This window comes from Eutrema salsugineum, unplaced genomic scaffold, assembly GCF_000478725.1.
Source record: "Eutrema salsugineum unplaced genomic scaffold, Eutsalg1_0 scaffold_15, whole genome shotgun sequence".
NCBI lineage: Eukaryota > Viridiplantae > Streptophyta > Magnoliopsida > Brassicales > Brassicaceae > Eutrema > Eutrema salsugineum.
The window spans coordinates 6501809-6525059 of record NW_006256867.1 but is presented as its reverse complement, the minus strand read 5'-3'; the positions used below and the strand labels follow the sequence as shown (position 1 = coordinate 6525059).

At 34.3% G+C, this 23251-nt stretch overlaps 2 protein-coding genes across 2 annotated transcripts; both read left to right on the top strand.

Annotated features, from left to right (window-relative positions):
- Positions 1–2247: 2247 nt before the first annotated feature.
- Positions 2248–4403, top strand: LOC18022250. The gene is made up of 7 exons (XM_006405131.2): positions 2248–2542; positions 2638–2790; positions 3084–3302; positions 3400–3515; positions 3644–3807; positions 3889–4043; positions 4121–4403. Exons 1-7 carry the CDS (start codon positions 2504–2506, stop codon positions 4205–4207), a joined length of 933 nt encoding a protein of 310 aa, XP_006405194.1. The 5' UTR covers positions 2248–2503; the 3' UTR covers positions 4208–4403.
- A 7781-nt stretch (positions 4404–12184) lies between these two features.
- On the top strand, positions 12185–13703 carry LOC112088096. The gene is made up of 4 exons (XM_024158251.1): positions 12185–12500; positions 12592–12789; positions 13315–13433; positions 13611–13703. The coding sequence occupies exons 1-4, from the start codon at positions 12185–12187 to the stop codon at positions 13701–13703; spliced, it is 726 nt and encodes a 241-aa protein (XP_024014019.1).
- Positions 13704–23251: the final 9548 nt, after the last annotated feature.

Sequence of the window (23251 nt, the reverse complement as noted above, 5' to 3'; positions counted from 1 at the left end):
GTTATTTTTAGCAAGAATCCCTTGTTATTATGTGAATTTTGGTTAGCATGTTAACATCCTTATCTGGTGATGAATATTATCGCTGGTCGTTTAAAACAATATCGCCAGTTTATTTTGTCAGAAATTAAATTTTTAGACTAACAGTATTTTCTGTAATTTAGTTTAAATAGAAAAGATATATCTGATCTAATTTTTCTTTTCTTTTTTACTAATATAATTTAGAATTAATTATTTCTATTTGCTTAATGGTCAACTATGGTTATTTATTAATATTTTAATTTACTCAGACAAAATGTGGTACTAATGCTTACTTACTAAATTTACTCAAAAAAAATGCCAACCTCAAAAAATTTGTTTAATCGTTTGATACGATTTTCCCACCCACTAGGCAATCTATATATATAAAGTAAAATGTTCTCTCTTCTCATGATGCCACATCATTTTCTCAAACTCTAAAATTTTGACACATCATCAATTCATTTATTAATTTATAATTTATTATATTTTGTGTTATTATATTTTCATTCTCATAGTAACTATCATACATTAATATAACAAGAATATGAATAGACACTCTTTATAAATAATAGTTTATATATTAATCCATTTAGTCATTATTATTTTAAATTATTTTTTTTATTTATATGAATCAATAGATATGTATAGTAAAACATAAAATTTTAAGATAGCCAGATTTGGATCCAGTTTTGTCAAATCCGAAAAACAAATTCTCGGATCCAAAATTTTTAATATCTAAAAGTATCCAAATTCGTTTTAAAACCGATATAAAACACTAGAATATAACAAAAGACATAAATTTGAAGAAAATTAAAATAATAAATTATAAAATTAAATGCATATAGACGGGTTATGAATATTTGCACGAGTTTCAAAAAGCTCAAGTGACAATTATATCCTTTTCTATTTTAATTATTTTTGTTATTTATAATAGAATATCATGTTATAATTTACAAAATAAAATTTATTTTTTAAAATGACTACTTAAATAATAATTTAGAGAGTGAGAATGCATATTTGTGAAACAAATTGTGGTATCACAAAATGTTAACATGTTCAACCTAATCTTTGAAACATAAAATGGGTGAAGTTCCCCTTAAATAATTATACAGAGCTCAGGTTAGAGATGTGATATTGAGAGTGACTAGAAAAAAGAAAAACCTGAGAAAAATAGAAATTTCAACCGGTCTAATATGTTGTGTGTGGTTCAACATGTTGCATTGATGAGAGGGAGAACATGAGAGGGAAAAGGAGAGTGAGAGGGAAAAGGATAGTGAGAGGGAAAGGGAGAGGGAGAGGGAGATGGAGAAAGAGAGGGAGAGGGAGAGGGAGATGGAGAAAGAGAGGGAGAAGGAGAGGGAGATGGAGAGAGAAATGAGTGTAGAAAAAAAAAGATTATGAATATATTTTGAAAATATGTTAGGGAATTGAGATATTTTTAAATAATTAATTGCTTCTTACATATATTTTTTTTCTGAATGCAATAATAAAGAATTGTATATGTTCCAAAATCATAAACCCGCATAAATATAAAGATATATATAAACTAAAATTGATTTAAAGTTTTAATTGATATATTATTTGATTATTTTTTAAATGTTTTATATAAATTATAAAATACAATAAGTATATATAAAAAATTAAAATACAAAATCTAATAATGAAAAAAATTGATATTGTAGAGTTTTTTCTTAAATATATCAATAAATACAATACAAAATTTCGCGCGAAGCGCGGATCAGCCCCTAGTAAATTTTAATTTTTACTAGGAGAGAACCCGCACATATGCGCGGATCTTGTTTTAATTTATATTTTAAATAATACATTTTTAGAATTTTTTTTGAATTACATTTTTACCATCATTTTTTCGTTTAAAATATTTATACTTTCTTTGATTTCTTCTAGATGATACCCTATTTGTAATCTCTTCGACATAAGTTGTGCCAAATAATCCGATTTTTCTCCTACGGTAATGAGAGACTAAAGATCTACTATTTTAATTTAAGTATAAAAACGTAATATCTCATAGAAAAATTTACCATTTTGAATTTTTTTTTTTTATATATATTTTATTGATATATTTAAAATAAATTTAAATTTTATTTATTTAAATATTTTTGTTCATATACATATTAATATTTATTAATGTGCTTTAATGTTTTTCTTTAAATGTGATTAATTAAATGTTTTTCTTTAAATGTAATTAATTATTTATTTTATTAAGATTTTAGATGGACATGTGGCGCTTTCTCCAATGCTGATGTGGCAAGCAGCTGAAGAAAGTTGACCAAGTTTTATATATAAAATTGTCCGTTAGTAATCATTGTGAGACACGGTGATCCTTGGCTGATTTTCACACTTATCTATACGTAATAATTAAATATGATTTTTTATTAAATAATAAATAAATACGAATCTACAATAAGATATAAGAACAATCAAGCAAAGCTGTGTTCCTCATACACAGCCCAAAGGATCTTCCAACATGGGTTCTCTTGACTTGCCTAACGCTTCATCATTCAAGGTTCTTTCTCTTTTTTTTTTTTTTTTAAAAAAAAATTTGTTTACAAGAACCAAATCAGTAATCATTATCATGTTACATGATTGTGTTGTAATCAGGGAGGAAGTGAAACATTTCTCCTGGACGTGCTTGAAAGTATACTGAAAACTTACTTGAGGAAGAATCCGATGGCGAAGACGGTGTGGGAACTAGTTCAGTCGGTGGACAACGAAAAGATCTCCTACGACCATTTCTTTTTCAGGACATTCAAGGTACGAATCCTCTCGTCAACATTTGGTAAAACTAATTGTGCATTTTCCTCTGGAATTTTATTGTTTGGGTGCGACTCTGATCTAAAGCACAATAAGTTGGTCATTTAGTCATTAAAGCTTGTGTTTTAGATATCAATTATTTTTTTTAAAAAAAAGTTGGAGTTCATTTCTTGAGACTTTTCTTTACTTTACCTTTGTGTTTGTTAATCGTTGATGGGCTAATATATATATGAATTGATTTTGATTTTGATTTTGATTTTTGTTTGTTTCTTTCTTTGGTGGTATGGGTTTAGGTCGATGGTTACGGAATAGACTCCTTGTCGAATTTTTTCATGGATTATGGATACAAGATTGGAGGCAAACTTGATTTTCCAAAGAAGAAGGTACGAGTTCTCTGGCTCTCTCCTCCGGATCTTCACGTTCCCGGTTATCGTCACGGTCTAGGCAACGGCCCTTTGCCACGACTTGTTTTCGCTGAGCTTCTTGTGGACAAACTGAGCTCTGAATCACAGGTATGAATGATCACAAAACATATTAATGTTGCCATTATGAATCTTAAACATTTCTAATAACTCCTTTGTTTGTCTTACTTTAACCATGGTTAATTAGGATATAATAAGGAAGTATTTGAAACCTCAAGGTGGTAAGCAAGCGATCCTTTCAAGCACTTTGGGGTCTTTAATTTGGGAGAAGCCAACATCCACCGACTTCAATCAACTTGCCAAGTATATGTTAAAAAATTCTAATTAATAATCATCAGTATCTTTAATCAATACATTTTTACGTTTTCATATAGTACATTTGATCAAATACAATTGATGTAAATTTATGATGAATTGTCTATAAACGATAGAGAAAGTGAATATGCGGCATGGACGCTTATCCACGGCTACACGATGAACCATCTTGCTTTTGCGGTTCATCGACTTAAACACCGTTTCAGTGACATCAAATGCGTCCAAGAGTATCTCGAAGAGCAGGAATTCGAACTCAACAAGGATGGAGGAGTTCTCAAAGGTTATCTTAACTTATTGAGAATTTACATTTGAATACTTCTATTCGATAACCATTATCTAATTGGATGAAAATATATTTCAGTGAGTCAAGATGGTCTACTATTACAAGTGTCGTTGATGTCGGAGAAACTTCCGGTTGAATTTGCAGACGGTGTAACTGAAACCACCACGGCTTCATACATTGAGTTCGTTCAACGTCTAATTCTTCCAGAGTTTAAAGATTTGCCGTGTGATGAGGTAAGAAACGATTAATTCAAATTAATTGCATTCTTTTATCATCCAAATTTTTCTTATATCATTCAAACTAATTGCAGATCAGAGAATTCCATAGGCGTGAGGGACTCGAGCAGGCTAGCGCCTATCACATAATGGAAAGCACTCGTTTCACAGCACAAGTCTAGAACCAGACTTGTCTTGTTCGGCTCACTATGTCAAATATGTGTATCTTTAAATGTTTGTATGTTAACTAGACCATCTGTGTGCTAGATCTTTATGCTGGTATTTGCTTGTGAAGTGATGGTAATGATGAATAATGGAATTTGTGATGCTTTTCATTTTTCAAATATAATAATTTGTGTGAATGCTATGTATGTTGCTGTGAACATGGGTTTTATTCGGACATTCAAATCACCCAATACAAAGGCTCTTTTTCTTACTGTCTTTAATATTTTTTATGTTTACTTACCACGAGCAAATAAAATATGAACCCAAATATGATTGTTAAAAAAAGGGAAATTATGATTATTTATATCGGGAAATCAACTCATCAGCATGTGAAACAATGTTTTTTTAGGTAAATGAGCTATATATATATATATATATATTATATCGAAGAGTGTGCTATGCGCGGACGTTCTAAGAAAATTTTAAAACTTTTTTGTCATCTAATATTATTTTATTTTTATTACTATGTTAATAGATTTTTCTTTATCAGCTTAAAATTTGTGTTATATTTGATGATTTTTTAAATTCTTTATTTTTATCATCTATGTATTCTTTTAGTGTATTGTGCTTATTTTTACTTGTTTTTTTGTTGTTGTCCATTTATGCAATTATTTTTCTTAAACAGAAGTTATTATCATTTTCAAGTTTTGAGAAGTGCGTACTTTTTAATTTAATTTTTTTTATTATTTCTATAAGTCCTTAGTATATATGTATTGTTTTAACGCAACTCATACAGCTTACTAAGTATATACAATCTAAACATGTCAATTTATGGTGCAAAAGAATGATCATCATCAAAAAAAAATAATAATAATGATCATCTCAATTTTTTTTAATGTATAATTAATATTTGTTTGTCAAATGCCATTTACAGAGTGCTTTGGAAAAAAAAAAATATGTTGTCATTTCTTCATATTAGAGATGAGAAAAGTGGAAGTTTTTCAAATCAGAAACTTTAAAAATGAAAAACCCAGTGTCGTGCCTAGCCTTAATTAGAGAAGCATAAGGCAAATTATAACAGATGTTATTATTTTGTTTTGTTTAAATTTTAATTTCTATTTATAGTTGATTTATTGTTCATACTATTATAGTTTTTTAAAATAAAATCTAATTTTAAATATCATAACATCTTTGTTTCAGTTGTCTCTCATATATATATATATATATATACATAATTTTTTTTACTATACATAACAAACAAAATTATGTATCTTACATTTTTAGTTAAAGTTACAAAAAAATATGGCCCTTAATTAGAAACAAATTTGGTGGCTTAAGGCAGTTGCTTTTTTTTATACATGTAAGGCACGGCTCTGGAAAGACCCTTACAATCATAAACTTGTGTAATATTTTTTTTTTTTTACTTTATTTTCTCAACACTTTGGACTAAGAATTTTGAACACAATATTCTATTTTTTAGAACATACAATTCGAGGTTTGCATTTTTTTCTAGAAGGGACTGAATCCTAAATCTGAAGCCAATATTTAGTCTTAGTAGGCCAATTTTTAAAGTAGACATTTTGAGATTTATTTTTAATGTTGGATGCGTTGTATCCTTTTTTTTCTTACTCTATTTCATCGACAAATAAATATAGAAATATGTATAATTTAAATTGTCCTTAATCTATTTTCATAAAATTTGGTATATAATTGCGAAGACATGGCTTTTGTTAATTTTTTTTTTTTAAAAAAAACTCTGTGCACATAAAGTATTCTAGAATAAAAACTTGTACTTCCTTACTCTATTTCATTGACCCATAAATACAGAAAGTTGTGTACTTTTCTTAAAATCTATTTCCATAAGATTTGATATATTAACTTAATTAACACATATTATGATAATTATGATATATTTCATTAATTTAACATGTGTTATAATAATTTTATATTTTCTTTAATCTATTTCCATCAGATTTGAAAACATGGTTTATTGTTTTCTTTTCATTTCAAAAAACAGATTGTTGCTGAAGTGACGACTGACATAGCAGAATGAGAAGATAACTAAGATAACTTTATATATATAGTAGAATTTGACCCACGCATTATAAAAATTTGATTGTATGTAAAATTATTTTTTTTAATATGTTTTCTATTATTTTTTTTTGTTTATTGCAATACTGGTTATTTTTTTAATTAATTTTATGTTATTTTTGCTATAAAATTATTGGTTACTGATTTTATTATGTTGTAAAACAAATTTGAATTTATAATGAAATCAATTTTTGTTTACTTTTAAATATTTTGTTCTTATTGAAGTTGTAATAAGAAGTTTGAACATAATTTGTGTAGGCAAAATTTAGTGGAATAGACATTAATTTTATGAACATTTTCTCTCTTCTTTGTTGCTACCTCTCAGAAGGTTATGAGGTTTTACATATCTTTACAGCTTATCTTTTTTCTTTTTAGATCATTAGTTTTTTTTTGTCGACGTTAAGAATCCGTTTATAACTTACTTTCACGTTACTTCTTTATATTCTCATCTAAACCAATTATATTTATAAGAACCATATTACATCTTCTTTCTATCATTTTTCAACTCATTTTTTTTCTTGGTCTCACACATCAATATGCACATAAGGCCATATCCTTAGATCTCTTTATCCTGCTTATATCCCGAAATTTTTTGGTTTTTTTAATTTCTATTTAATTTATAGTTCTATTATCTTTTGCATATAGTCTGTTTTCACGTGAACATTTTTTAGGTTTATTGTTTATATTCAGTTATGTAATTTTGATTTTTCGTATTTTCTAATAGATATATATTAGTGTTTGTTTGTGTATTCATATTATAAAAAAATAACATTTGAAAGTTTTTGTTGCATAATTTTATTTCTCCTTGTTTCATGTAATTTTCTTTTTTATTGATTCCAGTGTACAATATTTTTTTAATTATTTAAAATTAGATTTTAGGGAATGTAAGAATTTTAGCTATTCTGATTTTTTTCATTAATATTTACTTTTAAATATATATAAAGAAATGTTTTCTTTCTTCTAGTGATGTCAATAAAAATCTGCCTATGTGGTAGCTGATGTGGTAGCACCAGAAGAGAGAAAAACTCTCTTTATATATATTAGGAGAGAACCTGCAGTATGCGCGGATCTTGTTTTAATTTGTATTTAAATAATATATTTTATAATTTTATAATTAAATTTTATTTTTAGTATTATTGTTTCTTCAACTTCTTCTTGATGATATTTGTAATCTTTTCTACGCCACCTCCAAATACTCTGATTTTTTTCCCACGATAATTAAAGGATAAAGATCTACTATTTTAATTTATGTATGAAAATGTAATAGTTCACGTATAAAAAAGGATAAAGATCTACTATTTTAATTTCTGTATAAAAACGTAGTAGTTCACGTAAACTATACGTTAAATACTAGAGAGGAATATTTATTTGTTCTTAGATCTTCATATTCTATACTTTTTTAAATCTTCCTAATATAATATTTGTTAACTTTCTCAAATTATCATTTTGAGTTTTTTTATTATATATTTTATTGATTTCATCTTTATTTATTTTAAAAAGAAAACTTTGTAGGACATCTTTATGTATCCATTCTTTTTTTTATTAATATTTTTTTAATAATTAAATTTTATCTCTTTGATCGTTTATTGAATATTCTTTTGTGTCTTATTTATTAGTTGGAGTTTTATTTTAAATTATTTAAAATGTCTTAACTTATTTTGTTTTATAATTTATTTTTTTCATTTGCATTAAAATTTAATTATATTTTTTTTTGAAAATGAAGTTTAAATCACTTGAAAAAAATATAATAGTGCAATTAAAATGTCTTGTATTGTATAATATTTAGAAATATTTATATATTTAAATTAAATTTGAATTTTATTTACTTAAAAAAATATTTATACACATATTAATATTTTTTATGTTCTTTAATTGTTTTTTTTTTTAAATTTGATTAATTATTTATTTTGTTTGCGCAGGAAAAAAAATTAATATGGACCAATGAAGGGGTGCTAAGGTATTATCGTTGGAGAGCTCCCTTCAACCATTATATATAAGATAGATATATTAAATGCTTGTTTAGTGTAATGTGCTGGACTACCAATTATTTTGAAAGAATTTTAATTTTTTTTTTGCATATAATTAATTTAATAAACTTTTAGAAACTAAATCTTACATCTATACTATTAAAATGCAAGTATGTTTTGTATCCAAACATAATTTAGTTAGTTTTCTGCTATTCTGTTTTTGATATCTACTATTTATGTTGCCAAACATATTTTTAACTTGATTATTTTTTTTTCAAAAATTAAAAATTTAATATTGGAATTTTGTGTTTAAAATTAATTCCAACAAAATTTAAATTTGAATTCAATAAGTTTAGATTTTCTTAGATATAGGTTAGAATAATTATCAAAACTACAAAAACAGTTGTTATTATTTTTATAAAAATAGTAATAATGATATTAATTTATTTTATATTTAAATATTCAAATTTAAATAATATTCTCATAATGATAAAGATGATAAATGATATATTATTATATATTTTTATAATCATTCAATTTAAAATTTTTTTTGTCGACAAATTTAAATATTTAAAATTAAAAAAATATTTATGTTATATGGTAATATAAACAGACCGCATAGAATTATATTTTTATATTCATGATTTTTTTTTGGTTTAATGGAATGGACAGGTTAAAATAATATTTTTATTATCATTTTAAAAATAAATTTTATCTAAAAATAAAATAAAATTGTGTCATTTATAAAAAATATTATATCTATAAAAAACACATTACTTTATAAAATTAGATTAAAAAATTCAAAATTTCTCGTACGGACGCACGAGATAGAATCTAGTTAATATTAATTACTATGTAAAAGTTTCAAAATTACTAACTCATCTTATCATAATACGTGTTAAGTTAATAAATTAAATTTTGATATGTGTAATTGATTTAATTAGTAATTGAAGGAAATGACTCCAAACTCATCTTCAAGTTTAAACCGTTTTTGAGTAAGTGCTTCCGCATGGAAAGATTTCAACCCACTCATGTGATTTTTGGGGATTGAAGTATATGAGTCTATCGTTGAAACGATGAATTTATTTGTATGCTTTAAACATCATCTTGGAGAAGTGATTGCTTGTAGCAAAACTGGTGGATACACCCATTGAACAGAATCCACAATTTGACAGAAGATGAAAGAGAGTATTTTTCAAAAACAAAACGATATTGTTGTCTCCAAATTTGGTGTATTTGGTGATTACTCGGCCTGCTTTATGTAGTCACCTCTTACCCGACATTGAAAAACATTATTATGTATATTCCGTGTAACATTCCAATTCCAGCCCAATTGGGAAAAGCCCATCAAAACTAAGCTCGTTCCAGCAACCCTAATTTGCCCCCATATTTAAGTGAAAAGTTAAATGAGGAGGAGCCTCATTTTCATTCTATTAACCCTAGCCACCAAAGCAAAAAGAAAGAGAGAGAAAAAGGGAAGCTTGCCGCCACCACCTGAGCTCGCCGCCGCCGCTGTCTGAGAGGAGAAGGAGTAGTCGTCAGCCTCCTCCTTCACAAAAACTCCTTGATTCCTTTGCCACCAGTTCTCCTTAAGTCAGATCTGCTTTTAGGCCAATGTGAGGATTAGATCTAGGGTCTTCTTCTTATTCCTTTGTCTTCTTCTGGTGTGTGGAGTCTAGATCAAATGAGCCTAGGATGATTTCTTGTGCATCTAGTTAGATCCATGTGTGAGTCTAATGAAATGAATTAGGATCTCATTAGAGGAAGAGCCAACATATTTGATTTTTCACCCTATTGTGTGGTTAGTGATTGGTAAAATAGTTAGATCAGGTGTTCATCTCGGTGATGATGTGCCGAGTTATGGACTTGTTTGCTGGGCTATTGCTGTTTGTGTGACTAAAGCGGTAGTTCAACGGTGGGGGAAGGTACGTCGATCCTTCTGGAGTCTATATGACTAGAGGCTTGTCTGTGTGACTGCCTGGTATTATGTCTGTGTGATATGGGAGATGTGGTCCTAGTCTGTGTGACTGGGAGGTATGGCCTTGTGTGAAGGGCGGGTTGGAGACATCATAATTGCTTGCTAGTTGTTTGTGCATCGCTAGGATGCTTGTGTGTTGCTTGTTGGATTTATTCTTGACATGTTGGTGGAAAATAAATGAGTGGAAAGGGAGCCTGGTTTGGTTCTCACTGAGTAATTTCCCAAATTACTCACCCTTCTCTCTCAAATCCATATTGCAGGTGAGTGTGATGAATGTGATTGTGATGATGTCTGAGAGGAAATAGACAAGCTCTAGTGTGGTGTGCCTTCAGAGATGGAGGAAGATTTTTATTGCTTTAAAAACTATTTTTCGTATTTTCTTTTAAGATATTGTTTTCTGCTTATTTTCGGATTTATTCGAGTTATTCATTTCTGTTGTAAGACTGGATTTGGTTTGATTTGGAATAAGATTTAAAGAATTGTTCAGGAATTATTGGTTAGATTAGATAATACTGCCGGTTTAGTCTGGTTTTTTTTTGAACCCAGGACGGGATGTTACAATTGGTATTAGAACCTAGGTTCGAGTTAGAAATAGAGAGAGAGTCTAGTCTAGAGTAGTGGAATTGGGAATTAGATTCTAAAAAAAATGAATATATTTAAAAAAAAAGTTTTCAAATATTTCCGAGTTTTCCAAAAAAAAATTGAATTTTTCAGGATTAAAAAAAAATTGGATTTTAAAAAATATATATATATATATATATATATGGTTTTTAAGAGTTTTCAAAGTTCAAAGATTTTTCAAATGGTTCAAACAAAGAAAACCACTACCTAGATCAGCTTCTCTAGTTATTGTTTGTTTAATTTATTTGCAGGGTTTAGGAGGCATCTACCTAGATCAGCTTCTCTAGTTATTGTCTGTTTTCTCGTGTTGTGCGATGTAGATGCCTCCGAAAGCCAGAAATGTGTGCACCAGATCCCAAGCTCGTCGTTCAAGTGGGGATGAGGAGACCACTGATACGACAGGAAGTGTGAACCGAATTTCAGTGAACCAGCAGGCTGGAAATCCTGAGAGATGTACCTGTTCAAGTGCCTACAGCCGCAGCAGAAGCAGCTCATGCTGCAGTCTTGGAGGAGCTGCAACGCTATCGGGAGATGTATGGTCACTTGAACCAGGGAGTAGGTGTGAATGCTCAGCAGCAGCAGGAGCATCAGCAGAATGTGCCCCCGCCGCTAGTGCATGAGCCGCCGCCTGTGGTTGTGCCGCCAGTGTTTGTTCAACCTCAGAATGTGCCGCTGCTAGTGTTTGTTCAGCAGCAGTATGTGCCTCCGCCTCCTGCGTCAATATATTTGGGCTGACATATTATCAGGCCATGAAACACCTGAATGATATGGGAATGGAAGCTTTTGGTGGGAGGTCTGACCCAGTGTCTGCAGATAACAAGAGGAAGAGGTTGGAGAGGAATTTTGATGCCATGAGATGTCCGGATGGTTACCGGAAGGACTTAGCCGTGCAGTATCTAAAGGAGGAGGCGCTGATATGGTGGGATGGTGGATGGTGTGCTGGAAGCAACTCAGGGTCGGTATGAGTTGACGTACAATGATTTCAAGGAAGCGTTTGGTAAAGAGTATTTTCCACCCGAAGCCTTGGACCAGATGGAGAGTGCCTTTGAAGACCTGCGTCAGGAGAACCTCACTGTGAGGGAGTACAAGAAGGAGTTCAACAGGTTGAGGAGGTTCTCCAGGAAGCACTTCACTCAGGCTGACTTGGTCCGTCAATTCATGAAGGCTTGAAGTTGGAGTTGAGGAGCAGATGTTCTGTCAGGAGGTACTCCACATTAGTGGAACTTGTGGAGACAGCTGCCATTTAGGAAGCCAATTTGGATGAGCTGAGGAGGACCAGGCAGGGTCAAGGCCGAGCACCCCGTGCCCTGGAGGCACCAAAGAAGACCTGGGATGATATGGCAGTGGGGAGAGCCAACGGGAATGCTCTAGAGTGTCCGCGTTGTGGGAAGAGACACACTGGACCGTGTGGAGTGATTAAGTGCTACGGATATGGAGGAGTGGGTCATCAAGGCAGGAATAGCCCAAGCGCTGCAAGGGTTGGCAAGTGTTATCGCTGCGGCAGATCAGGTCATTTCAAGAAAGATTGCAAGATTCCACCGCTTGTTCCGCAGGAAGGAGGAGCAGCACCAGGAGCACCACCAGCTAAGAGGCAGGCTGTTGGACCTCGTGTCTTCACCATTGGAGATCCTGAGGGAGCCGCACCGATCGCTGGTAAGTAAATGTTTGAGTGATTATATATGTTGCTTGTGAATAGGAATGTAGAATGGAAATGCATAACTAGACATAAGTATGAATCATGTAGGATCGGTCTCAGTAGGGAGCGCGATTGCATATACCTTGTTCGACACTGGTGCCACTCATACCTTCGTGAGCTCGAGGTTGATCAAGTGTTGGACTTTTTCTGGGAGGTTCATTCCTAGGTCTAAGGCAGTGGAAACTGCTGGGAATGAACAAGTAAGGACCATTGGGGTACATGAAAGTGTACCAATTTTGTTGGAAGGTGCAGGATTTCCATTTCAATTAACATCCCAATTCCAGCCCAATTGGAAAAAGCCCATCAAGACCAGGCCCGCTCCAGAAACCCTAATTTTCCCTTATATTTCAGTGAAGAATTAAATGAGGAGGAGCCTCATTTTCATTCTATTAACCCTAGCCACCAAAGCAAAAAGAAAGAGAGAGAAGAAGGGAAGCTTGCCGCCACCGAGGAAGAGAAGGGAAGCCGCCGCCGCCGCCGTCTGAGAGGAGAAGGAGTGGTCGTCAGCCTCCTCTTTCACAAAAACTCCTTGATTCCTTTGCCACCAGTTCTCTTTAAGTCAGATCTGCTTTTAGGCCAAGGTGAGGATTAGATCTAGGGTCTTCTTCTTATTCCTTTGTCTTCTTCTGGTGTGTGGAGTCTAGATCTGATGAGCCTAGGATGTTTCCTTGTGCATCTAGCTAGATACATGTGTGAGTCTAATGAAATGAATTAGGATCTCATTAGAGGAAGAGCCAGCATATTTGATTGTTCACCCTGTTGTGTGGTTAGTGATTGGTAGAGTAGTTAGATCAGGTGTTCATCTCGGTGATGATGTGCCGAGTTATGGACTTGTTTGCTGGGCTATTGTTGTCTGTGTGACTAAAGTGGTAGTTCAACGGTGGGGGAAGGTACGCCGATCCTTCCGGAGTCTATATGACTGGAGGCTTGTCTGTGTGACTGCCTGGTATTATGTCTGTGTGACATGGGAGATGTGGTCCTAGTCTGTGTGACTGGGAGGTATGGCCTTGTGTGATGGGCGGGTTGGAGACATTATAATTGCTTGCTAGTTGTTTGTGCATCGCTAGGATGCTTGTTTGTTGCTTGTTGGATTTATTCTTGACATGTTGGTGGAAAATAAATTAGTGGGAAGGGAGCCTGGTTTGGTTCTCACTGAGTAATTTCCCAAATTACTCATCCCTCTCTCTCAAATTCATATTGCAGGTGAGTGTGATGAATGTGATTGTGATGATGTCTAGGAGGAACTAGACGAGTAGCTCTAGTGTGGTGTGCGTTCAGAGATGGAGAAAGATTTTTATTGCTTTAAGAACTATTTTTCGTTTTTTTAAGACATTGTTTTCTGCTTATTTTCGGATTTATTCGAGTTATTCATTTCTATTGTAAGACTGGATTTGGTTTGATTTGGAATAAAATTTAAAGAATTATTCAGAAATTATTGGTTAGGTTAGATAATACTGCCGGTTTAGTCTGATTTCCTTTGGAACCCAGGACCGGGTGTTACACTCCGGCATTTGAATAGCTCACTTGGCCCAGGTTTTATGCTAAGTTCTATCAATGATCTTTCTCTTTCATCTTATTGTCACCTAGACTGGATCTTTTTCCCATTAAGTCGGCAATCGTTAACTTACTATATTATAATATGGTGATATGATTGTGTCATGGACAACTAACAAACAACCTATTGTATCTATCGGGCCGGGGTTGAACTAGAGTATTGAACTATGATTGTTATACTCAGTGAGATAAAAATGGATGATCACGTTGCTAGAATCTATCGGTATTGTAGCTACCTCTTATGTCAAGACAACTAAATAACTAGCTGAGATTTTGACTAAGGCATTTGGGTGACAAAAATTCGGTTATTTACTTGGTAAGTGGGACATTTGAGATCTACATGTACCCATTTGAGGAAGAGTATTAGTATAGTATAATGACGTGAGTTGGGTTTTATTTTAGGACACAATGATCTAGCTGCATGATCTTCTCAAAGTTTAATTCCTAGAACTACTCTGCAAGAGCACAGATGTGCAGTTGTAGTATGTAGGGATCGAACCACAGAGACGACAGATTCGCTTAATAAACCTATTAGAATTGAATTACGGTAAGCAGAAATAATGAAATTAAAACAGCAACGCAATAGAAATGTTCGTAAAACTCGATTTGACAAAGATTAGGCCTAGGGTATTTCTCAGGAAATCAGAGAACGTGGATAAATCAATTAGTCAGGACTCAAATTAAGCGCGGTTCTTGAACTCAAATCACGAAATTATAATTAACCAAATTTCGTTGCGAGAATTATCTAAGTCTAAATCCTAAAATCCCAAATTTCTTTGCAAATCCTAAAGATGTAAACTAGCCTTAAGTGCAGGTTCGATATGTTGACAAAGTATCTAAACCAAATTTCTTTGCGGATAGCTACTTTGCTCACCCTACGATTATTCAATTACACTTTTGCATCAATCAATTAAACTAAGATCTAAGTTCTAAGTGATCAGTGCAGAATTAGCTTTAAGATCAACCTATGGTGAAGAACTAATCAGATTATGAACCCTAACTAGCAAATCAATCCAGCATTCAATGAAATCCTTTTAGAGAACCCTAAACCTAACAAGCTAACTACTCAGACATAAATATTGAAGCAACAGACATGAATGAATAGATTGCAAATAAGAAATCACTGAATAAATAACAGGGGTTCGAAATCTTCTCTCAAAACGAACAAAGTTCAGACTTGTCTCCCCAAAAGCTCTCAAAAGTAAAGATGAATCTAAGACAAAAGTTTTCCCTCTGTAAAATCTAAAGTGTGTCGATCAGGGTTGTTCCACGAAAAAAAAAATCAATAAATTAAAAGGTTTAAGGCAATATATTAAAAAAGTTGGGTATTCAAGAAATCTTTAGGGGTTCATGGACGGACTTATTCAAGTTAAGTTCATAGTGGCAACCATACCTATTCGTTCTAGAATCCAAAACACTGTTTTATGACTAGCCCACTCTTGGGGCAATGATCAACTCTATCTATCAATCTAATCAATCATCTCTTGCATGTAATTGAAAGAATAAATAAGAAATATTTCAGATCAGGTCAGATATGCTCTGAAGAATCTATAACTACACTTTAGCAAGCGATGGAGTTAAGTGTAGCACTCTAATTTAGATTTATTTTTTAGCCAACACTTAGTTAAATTTCTATATTGATTGACTTAACATTTTCGCGAACTGGATCAAATAGACAAGTCTTTACAGAACATAAGTGAATTAAACAGAAATACTTGTATTACAAATGAGGTTCTAGTACAATAATCAGTTTGCATATAAGCTAATACATTGCTACACTAGAGCTTCTACCCAACATTCTACCATATCTTCCTTCACAGTCTTAGTCTATGGACGCTGATCAGACATTCATGTCACTTGCGTCCATAAAAGAAGGTATAAGCAACATAATTGCTTAGTAAGAATGGTCATCCCATCTCACCGAACAGAGTTGTAAACAAACATCAACCACATAGTCAAGATAACGCTTATCACAACAGAAAACTATCTATGCATAAGCATGCACGCTTACCCAATCGATCCTTCCACAACCAAACATGCTTTAGCAAGCATCTCAGTCCCAAGCTCAATGCATGATCTAGATTGCCGGGTAAGGTTAATCAGTCACCACAATAACCAGCAGGTTATAAACGATGATAAGTCAAACAGGTGCAAACAAGCTCACAAGCAAGCAATCAGAACTAAATATATATGCATGAAAACAACCCAAACTAATAGCCAAGGTCACACACTCACCTTAACTTTTCTCGGATTCGGTAAGAACAGATTCTCTATTCGCCCATACATGTTCTCTTGATCACTCGGCTAGATTCTTAACACGCTCAGATAAAATCTCAATCCTTTGGCTAGAATCAGATTTCTCTCAGCTACAATTGATTTCTCTGGGGTATTTTCTCTTCTAAATTTCTGTCTGAATCTTTTAGAATTCTTGCTCATGCAAAAAATAAAAATGAGCTGGAAGTCCTTCTTAAATAGGCGCTCCTCATTTTCCCCGAAGAAAACAACCCAGAAACCGTTTTCCTTACTAAAACTGTTCACGTGTGTCATTTTTTCTCGAGCTTAATAGTTCTCGCGTAAACACCTACTTGGTTAAAATCAGAGAACCGTTCACACACTTTTTCCTTGGCACTCCTACAACATCATTGTTCTTGCTTAACTTTTCTCCTTGGAGTATCAAATTTTCCGATAACCGCTTACCAACCTTGTCTGATTTTGACCAAACTTGTCTGAATCCCGATCAACTCCCCAAATACACACTTTGTCCAAATTTCCACTCAGACTTAGCAAAATTCAAGGACAAACTAATTTTAACTCGAGTGAAACTCATTTAAATCGGTGAAAATTGGATTTAGCTCGGCAATCACCTGAACTACTTGATTTTCTCTGACAAAACTTATATTCCCCGACAAACCCTTGTTTTATCGCACATACCGGATTTCCTCAGACTTTCTCCTTTACACCACTCATACTATCCTTAACAACTCATACATTAAGCCCATCTCAATTAAGTTTTCCAATTAATTAGTCAAGTAGAATGCAAGAAATGATGGTCTAAAATCAGTTAATAAATTATCAAAGAAGTAACATGCATTAAAATAAAAGAATAAGATGAAAAATTATGTTCATCAAAAACGCCAATCTAATCTCCTAACTTATTTATCGAGCCATGTAATCCTCCTTAAAAATACCTTGTTCCAACAAGTTATATACTATCACATATTCACATGGATATAAAAACCAAAGCAAAAGCAGATAAACTCATATTCAATAAGATTAATAGAAAAAGGTTCAAGAAACTTCTAATGCAATACAAAAGGCGAGATCTTCCCCCTTATATTACCAAATATAAAACATAAGAGATCTAAACAAAACTAAGAGATTGCTTGTGTTGTGTAGCTGTGGTGGCTTAATAATTTTGTGTCTGCTCTTGTGTTTATATAGTGGTGTAGGTCAATTATGGGAAATCTCAATAAATCGGAAATGTCTTTTTTCTTGCATAGATGAAACTCCGGGACCATGTCTTCCTTGCATGTCTTTACACAACACTTTGGATAGATATGAGTGACAATTTACTTGTGATTCTGGCTGATCATGACTGGTCTGCCACTTTATCTAGTGTGAACACATTGGATTAGATCGATTATGGATCAAGTTGCACAATATGGATTAGATTCTGATACCATGTTAAAAGTACATGAGTTTCCAACACAACCAAATAGTTATGAATGAATTGACTCATATCGTTTCTATATTATATAAGATTCATTATAACTTTCAGTATGATATATTATTTCCAAATACGTCTATTTGAGATAATGGCTCTATGGCCAATGATTTTGGTATATTAAAGCATAAATCTAGCCCTGGGCATTCAGGTCCGTGGTTCGGATTGGTTCGGACTTTTTGGGTAGGGAAGAATTGGACCCATTTGGGTTTCGAGAAAATTATGGTTCGGTTCGGTTCGGGTCTTTTTATGGTCCATGATTTTAAAATAGAACCGATGTAAAACAAAAAAAAAAATTTCGGGTATGATTTTACCCGAAAACCTGAATTAGAGACCTGAAAAACCCAAATTCAGTCTCTAAAATTTGAAACCCTAGCGAAATCAAAATGTTGAAATTGTTAAGAACGGCGCTCATTACGTCGGAGTAAGGAGGGTGGTTAAAAGATGAGAACTTGTTGCAGCGGTGGTCGAAAGAACTTGTTGCGGCGGCACAGCACGGTGGTCGAAAGAACTTGTCGCGGCGGCACAGCACGGTGGTGGAAGAGTTAGCACAGATGAAGAATGGGTGTTGGGCAGCGGTGAAGGGGTTGGAGTTGGTGAAAGGTGGAAGGGCGGTGAACGAGAGGATGGTGAGGATCATTGGGTACAAAGAGATAAGGATCCATGGATTTAGATGTTAGAGATATGATACATGAGGAAGACGATAAGATTTTCTTTTTTTTTTTTTTTTTTTTTCGCCTAAAAACTTTTATTAATGAAGGATAGGTACAAAGTCTGAATGTAATTCATTTGTAATAATATGTGGAACATAGAAATAGAACACATAATTCTGTAATGGAGTAAGAGGATGTTTTGCCAAAATATCAGCTGGTTTGTTGAATCTTCGCGGCACCCAATTGAACTTGACGTCATCAAATCGTGATATCCACCATCGTGCCTCCCTGATCCAATTATATAGATGAAAGTTCTGTTGCAATCCACTAAGAAGTTCAAAAACTGTTTTGTTATCCCCTTCAAATTCAACCCTTCGTAAGCCTCTACTCCAACAGCCTTGCATAGCCGTAATAAGAGATTGAAGTTCTGCTTCTAACGCACTTAAGACGATTCGACCTCTTACTTGAGCTGCACCCATATACCTTCCTTTGTCATCACGAATGATCCATCCAGACTTTGCTGCAGTGCTTGTATTAAGAAAAGAACCATCATAGTTGCATTTGATCCAGTCTTTTTGAGGGACTTGCCACAACGTGTGGTTAAACTTTGAACAAGAACCTGTGTTGTTTACACCAGCATAAAGGTTTACATAGTCTTCTGTATTCATCCATTCCATTGCATCCTTCCTTGCGTATTCCAAATTTCTTCCCCAGGGTAGATGTTTTTTTTGAAAGAGAAGAGTATTTCTGCTTTTCCAAAGTCGCCATAAGATCCACAAAGGTAGCTGATGATATTGTCTGAGAAGAGAGGTTGTGTTGCTGGACAGACAAGCGATCAATTTGTCATCAAGGCTTGCTTGTGTATCAAATAGAATCGGGTTTGGAATGCCTGATGCCCTCCAAGTCGCTTGAGCATAATCACAATCAAAAAGAATGTGTTTTGTAGATTCCTCTGCTTTACAACATCTTCGACAAATAGATTGTTGACTTATATGTCTTCTTCTTAGTAGCTCTCCTGATGGTAGTATTTCAGCATCTATTTTCCATAAGAAATGTTTTAGCTTAGGAGCTGTTTTCAGTTTCCAAATATGCTGTTTCAGACGTTGATTACCATTCGGTGGCGCAATGAAGTCGTTTCCTGGGAGGTGGGTTAATAACCAGTAACCCGATTTAACAGAGTAGATCCCATTCTTATTGTAGTGCCATCCAAGCAGATCTACTGTAGCTTTGGGGCATAATTTGATTGATAGTACTTGATCAACATCATCTGGATGGATATATTCCCTAACCATGGCTTCATTCCAACAAGTACCATGTTGATTAATGAGGAGATTGACTCGTTGTGCCTCATTTGTGGTGTGTCTTGGTCGAGGTGGTCTCGGGGGATGAGATGGGATCCATGGGTCTGTCCACGTATTAATGATTGTCTCATTACCAATGACATAACAAAGACCCTTTTTCAAGAGATCTCTTCCATGTAATAGTGATTTCCAACCATATGAGCTCTGTTTTCCCATAGAAGCGTTCAATACATTAGATTGTGGGAAGTACCTTCCCCGTAGAACCTTGGCCATCAAGCAATTTGGATGATGCATAATTCGCCAGATTTGTTTGCTGAGCAGGGCTGTATTAAAACTCTCCAAATCTCTAAATCCCATTCCACCTTCTCTTTTTGGGAGGCTCATTCGTTTCCAAGCTAACCAGTGCATGCCTTTAGCATTATTACCAGGGCTCCACCAAAATCTTGCTATAGTCGTGGTAATCTCATCACAAATAGCTTTCGGTAACTTAAAGACATTCATAGAGAAGATCGGCATGGCGAGAGCTATAGACTTTAGAAGAACTTCTTTACCGCCTTGTGATAGAAAGCCTTTACTCCATCCTTGTGTACGTTCTTGGACCTTGTCAATGATGTATTTAAACATCTCTGATTTCTTGCTTCCAAATTGCTCTGGTAATCCTAAATATTTGCCGCCTCCTCCTTCATTAAAAATGCCTAAGATGTTCCTCATTTTCCTACGGGTTGTTTCCTGAACTCTGGCCCCAAAGGTTAATGAGGATTTTCGCAGATTAACAGACTGGCCAGAGATTGCTTCGTAAATGCTGAGAATCTTCTGGATTGCCTTACATGAACGAGCATTCGCCAAGGTGAAGAAAAGAGAATCATCAGCAAAAAGCAAATGGCTTATCGATGGTCCTTGAATGCTGATTTTAATACCCTGCAATCTTCTAGTTTGAGTGGCTCTATTCATCATGTGGGAAAGAACTTCAGCACACAAAATAAAAAGATATGGGGAGAGAGGGTCCCCCTGTCGTATACCTCTTTCTGGTGTGATATGTCCATAAGCTTGGCCATTAATGAGGACTGAAAAACTAACAGACGAAACGCATTTCATAATCCATTGGATCCATCGAGTCGAGAAGCCCATGTGTTTCATTGTTTCCTCTAGAAAACGCCATTCTAGTTTATCATAGGCCTTACTGATGTCTGTTTTGAGGGCCATATAACTCTTTGCTTGTCGCTTTCTTGACTTCAGGCTATGGAAAACCTCATGCGCAATGATAATATTATCCGTTATCATCCGACCAGGTATGAATGCTGCTTGATTTTCTGATATTATGCCAGAGAGATGATGTTTAAGCCTGTTGACTAAGATCTTGGAGATGATCTTATAAGACACATTACATAGTGCAATAGGTCTGAATTCTGACATCACTGTAGGTGGATGAACTTTTGGTATTAGGCAGAGGTTCGTGTGGTTGTGTGCAGGATCCAAAGTTCCGAAATCAAAGAAGCTTTTAACTTCTTGAAGAATATCCTTTTTAATCTCATCCCAAAATTTTTGGAAGAAATCCCCTGTAAAGCCGTCAGGGCCTGGTGCCCGATGTGGACCAATATCAAAAACAGCCTTCTTAATCTCATCTTCTGTCACTTCACGTGTTAGATCATCATTCATAGAAGATGTTACTTTGCTTTGGAAGTCAAAAAACACTTCGTCATACAAATGCTCATTTCCCCTCGTTGATGTAAAGAGATCCTTGAAGTAATCTAATGCCACCAGGCTTATCTCAGAGTTTCCTCTGTGTAGTATACTGTCAGAATCAAGGATGGAGGAAATTCGGCTCCGAGATCTTTTGGCTTTAGTGATGTTATGGAAATAGCGAGTATTACGATCACCTTCATTTAACCATTGTATTCTGCTCTTTTGCTTCCAAAAAATCTCTTCGTCAATGTAAGCTTGATTAAGCTCTTCACGAAGTTTTAATCTTTCAGGTGGAGATATGGAGCCGTTGGCGATACCTTTGTCAAGTTTGCTCCGAATAATGCTTATCCTTTCCTCTGCATTTATTCTATGCATACGTTTCCAGCTTGATATTTTTTTCCTGCATCCTAGCAATCGTTTAGTTAATGGGACGCTTGTTCTTCCCATTTCACCTTGACCTCTCCATCCTTGTAAAGCCATTGCTTTGAATCCATCCTTGTGAGTTAGACGGCTATCATATCTAAAGCTACCACGTTTTTCTTCTTCCATTTCAGAGATAAAGGTGATTAGGGGTCTGTGATCTGACTCCGCAAACTCCAAAAAGACTGTTTCCGATGATGGAAATTGCGAATGCCACTCATTATTAGCCATGTTACGATCAAGACAACATGTAACATGATGTTTTCCTCTCTCTCCAGCCCAACTAAATCGATCACCACTTGATTTCAGATCTGTAAACTCACAGGTTCTGACAAGTCGCCGAAAGTCTCTAAATGAGTTGTCAGGACGTGTTCTTCCTCCAAGTTTTTCATTATGATCTAGTATTTCATTAAAATCCCCTAAGAGAAACCAAGGTTTTCCCCTTCTGTTAGTTCCCAATCTTTCAAGTTTTTCCCATAAATGGTTTCTGAGTTTTGGATTGGGATTACCATACACAAAGGAATAAAAAAACTTGATTCCATTAATAGATATCTCACAATCAACAAGATTAGGGGATTTAAATAAAACAACTAGATCTACTGGCATCTTCCAAAATACAGCTAATCCACCACTTAAACCAATCGGTGGAACAGTAACATAATGAAGAAATCCTAACTGAGCACCTAAATCACGGATGTAATCATCCTTCTGCTTGGTTTCAGACAGGCATATGATGTCCGGGAGATACTTGCGGTTAATCTCCTTAAGGCGTCGAACTGTGAGGTCAATGCCAATCCCTCGACAGTTCCAACAGGCTGTCCTCATGGTGGAAGAGGTGGTTCTGGGCCCACCGCGCCTATCAACACTTTGGGAGGAGATGATTCCTCCATTTGACCACTGCTTTCACCCTGCTCACGAGAATGCATTTTGTAAACAAACTTCTCATCATCAGAGTCAGAGTGCTTACGTTTCCCCAGGTAAGATGTCATGGTGTGCTCAGTTTGCAGATCAGAAAGGTTTGAATGTTCTGAACCAATGTTTCCTTGAACCACGTCCTGCTCCAATGTTATAGCTCCGCGGGGAGTCAAGTTTCTCTCAGGCATCTGAATATTGTCTTCAGAACCTGCAATTTCTGAAACAAGGCCTGCATTATCACCATTATCTTGATCATCTTCAGAACTCATTCCCAATTCCTCTTCAAAATCATCGTTGAGAAACCCTGCTTCACCAATAGCTTCATGATCTCCATTTTGAAGATTCTGGTTTTGGGCACCTTCACGCAGAATGGCTTCAACTTCTTCATCATTGATCTCCCGGATCTGAATACCACCATTGTGTTCATTGGCTTGATGAGGTTCCTCTTCGTCACCATC

What these genes read in the sequence shown, in the direction of transcription:
- LOC18022250 (XM_006405131.2), top strand. Translation starts at nt 2,504, where the DNA reads ATGGGTTCTCTTGACTTGCCTAACGCTTCATCATTCAAG. An exon ending in CTAACGCTTCATCATTCAAG is followed by an intron (nt 2,543 to 2,637) that starts GTTCTTTCTCTT and finishes TGTTGTAATCAG; the next exon opens with GGAGGAAGTGAAACATTTCT. An exon ending in TCTTTTTCAGGACATTCAAG is followed by an intron (nt 2,791 to 3,083) that starts GTACGAATCCTC and finishes GTATGGGTTTAG; the next exon opens with GTCGATGGTTACGGAATAGA.
- LOC112088096 (XM_024158251.1), top strand. Translation starts at nt 12,185, where the DNA reads ATGGCAGTGGGGAGAGCCAACGGGAATGCTCTAGAGTGTCCGCGTTGT. An exon ending in GGGAGCCGCACCGATCGCTG is followed by an intron (nt 12,501 to 12,591) that starts GTAAGTAAATGT and finishes TGAATCATGTAG; the next exon opens with GATCGGTCTCAGTAGGGAGC. An exon ending in TAGTTCAACGGTGGGGGAAG is followed by an intron (nt 13,434 to 13,610) that starts GTACGCCGATCC and finishes GTGCATCGCTAG; the next exon opens with GATGCTTGTTTGTTGCTTGT.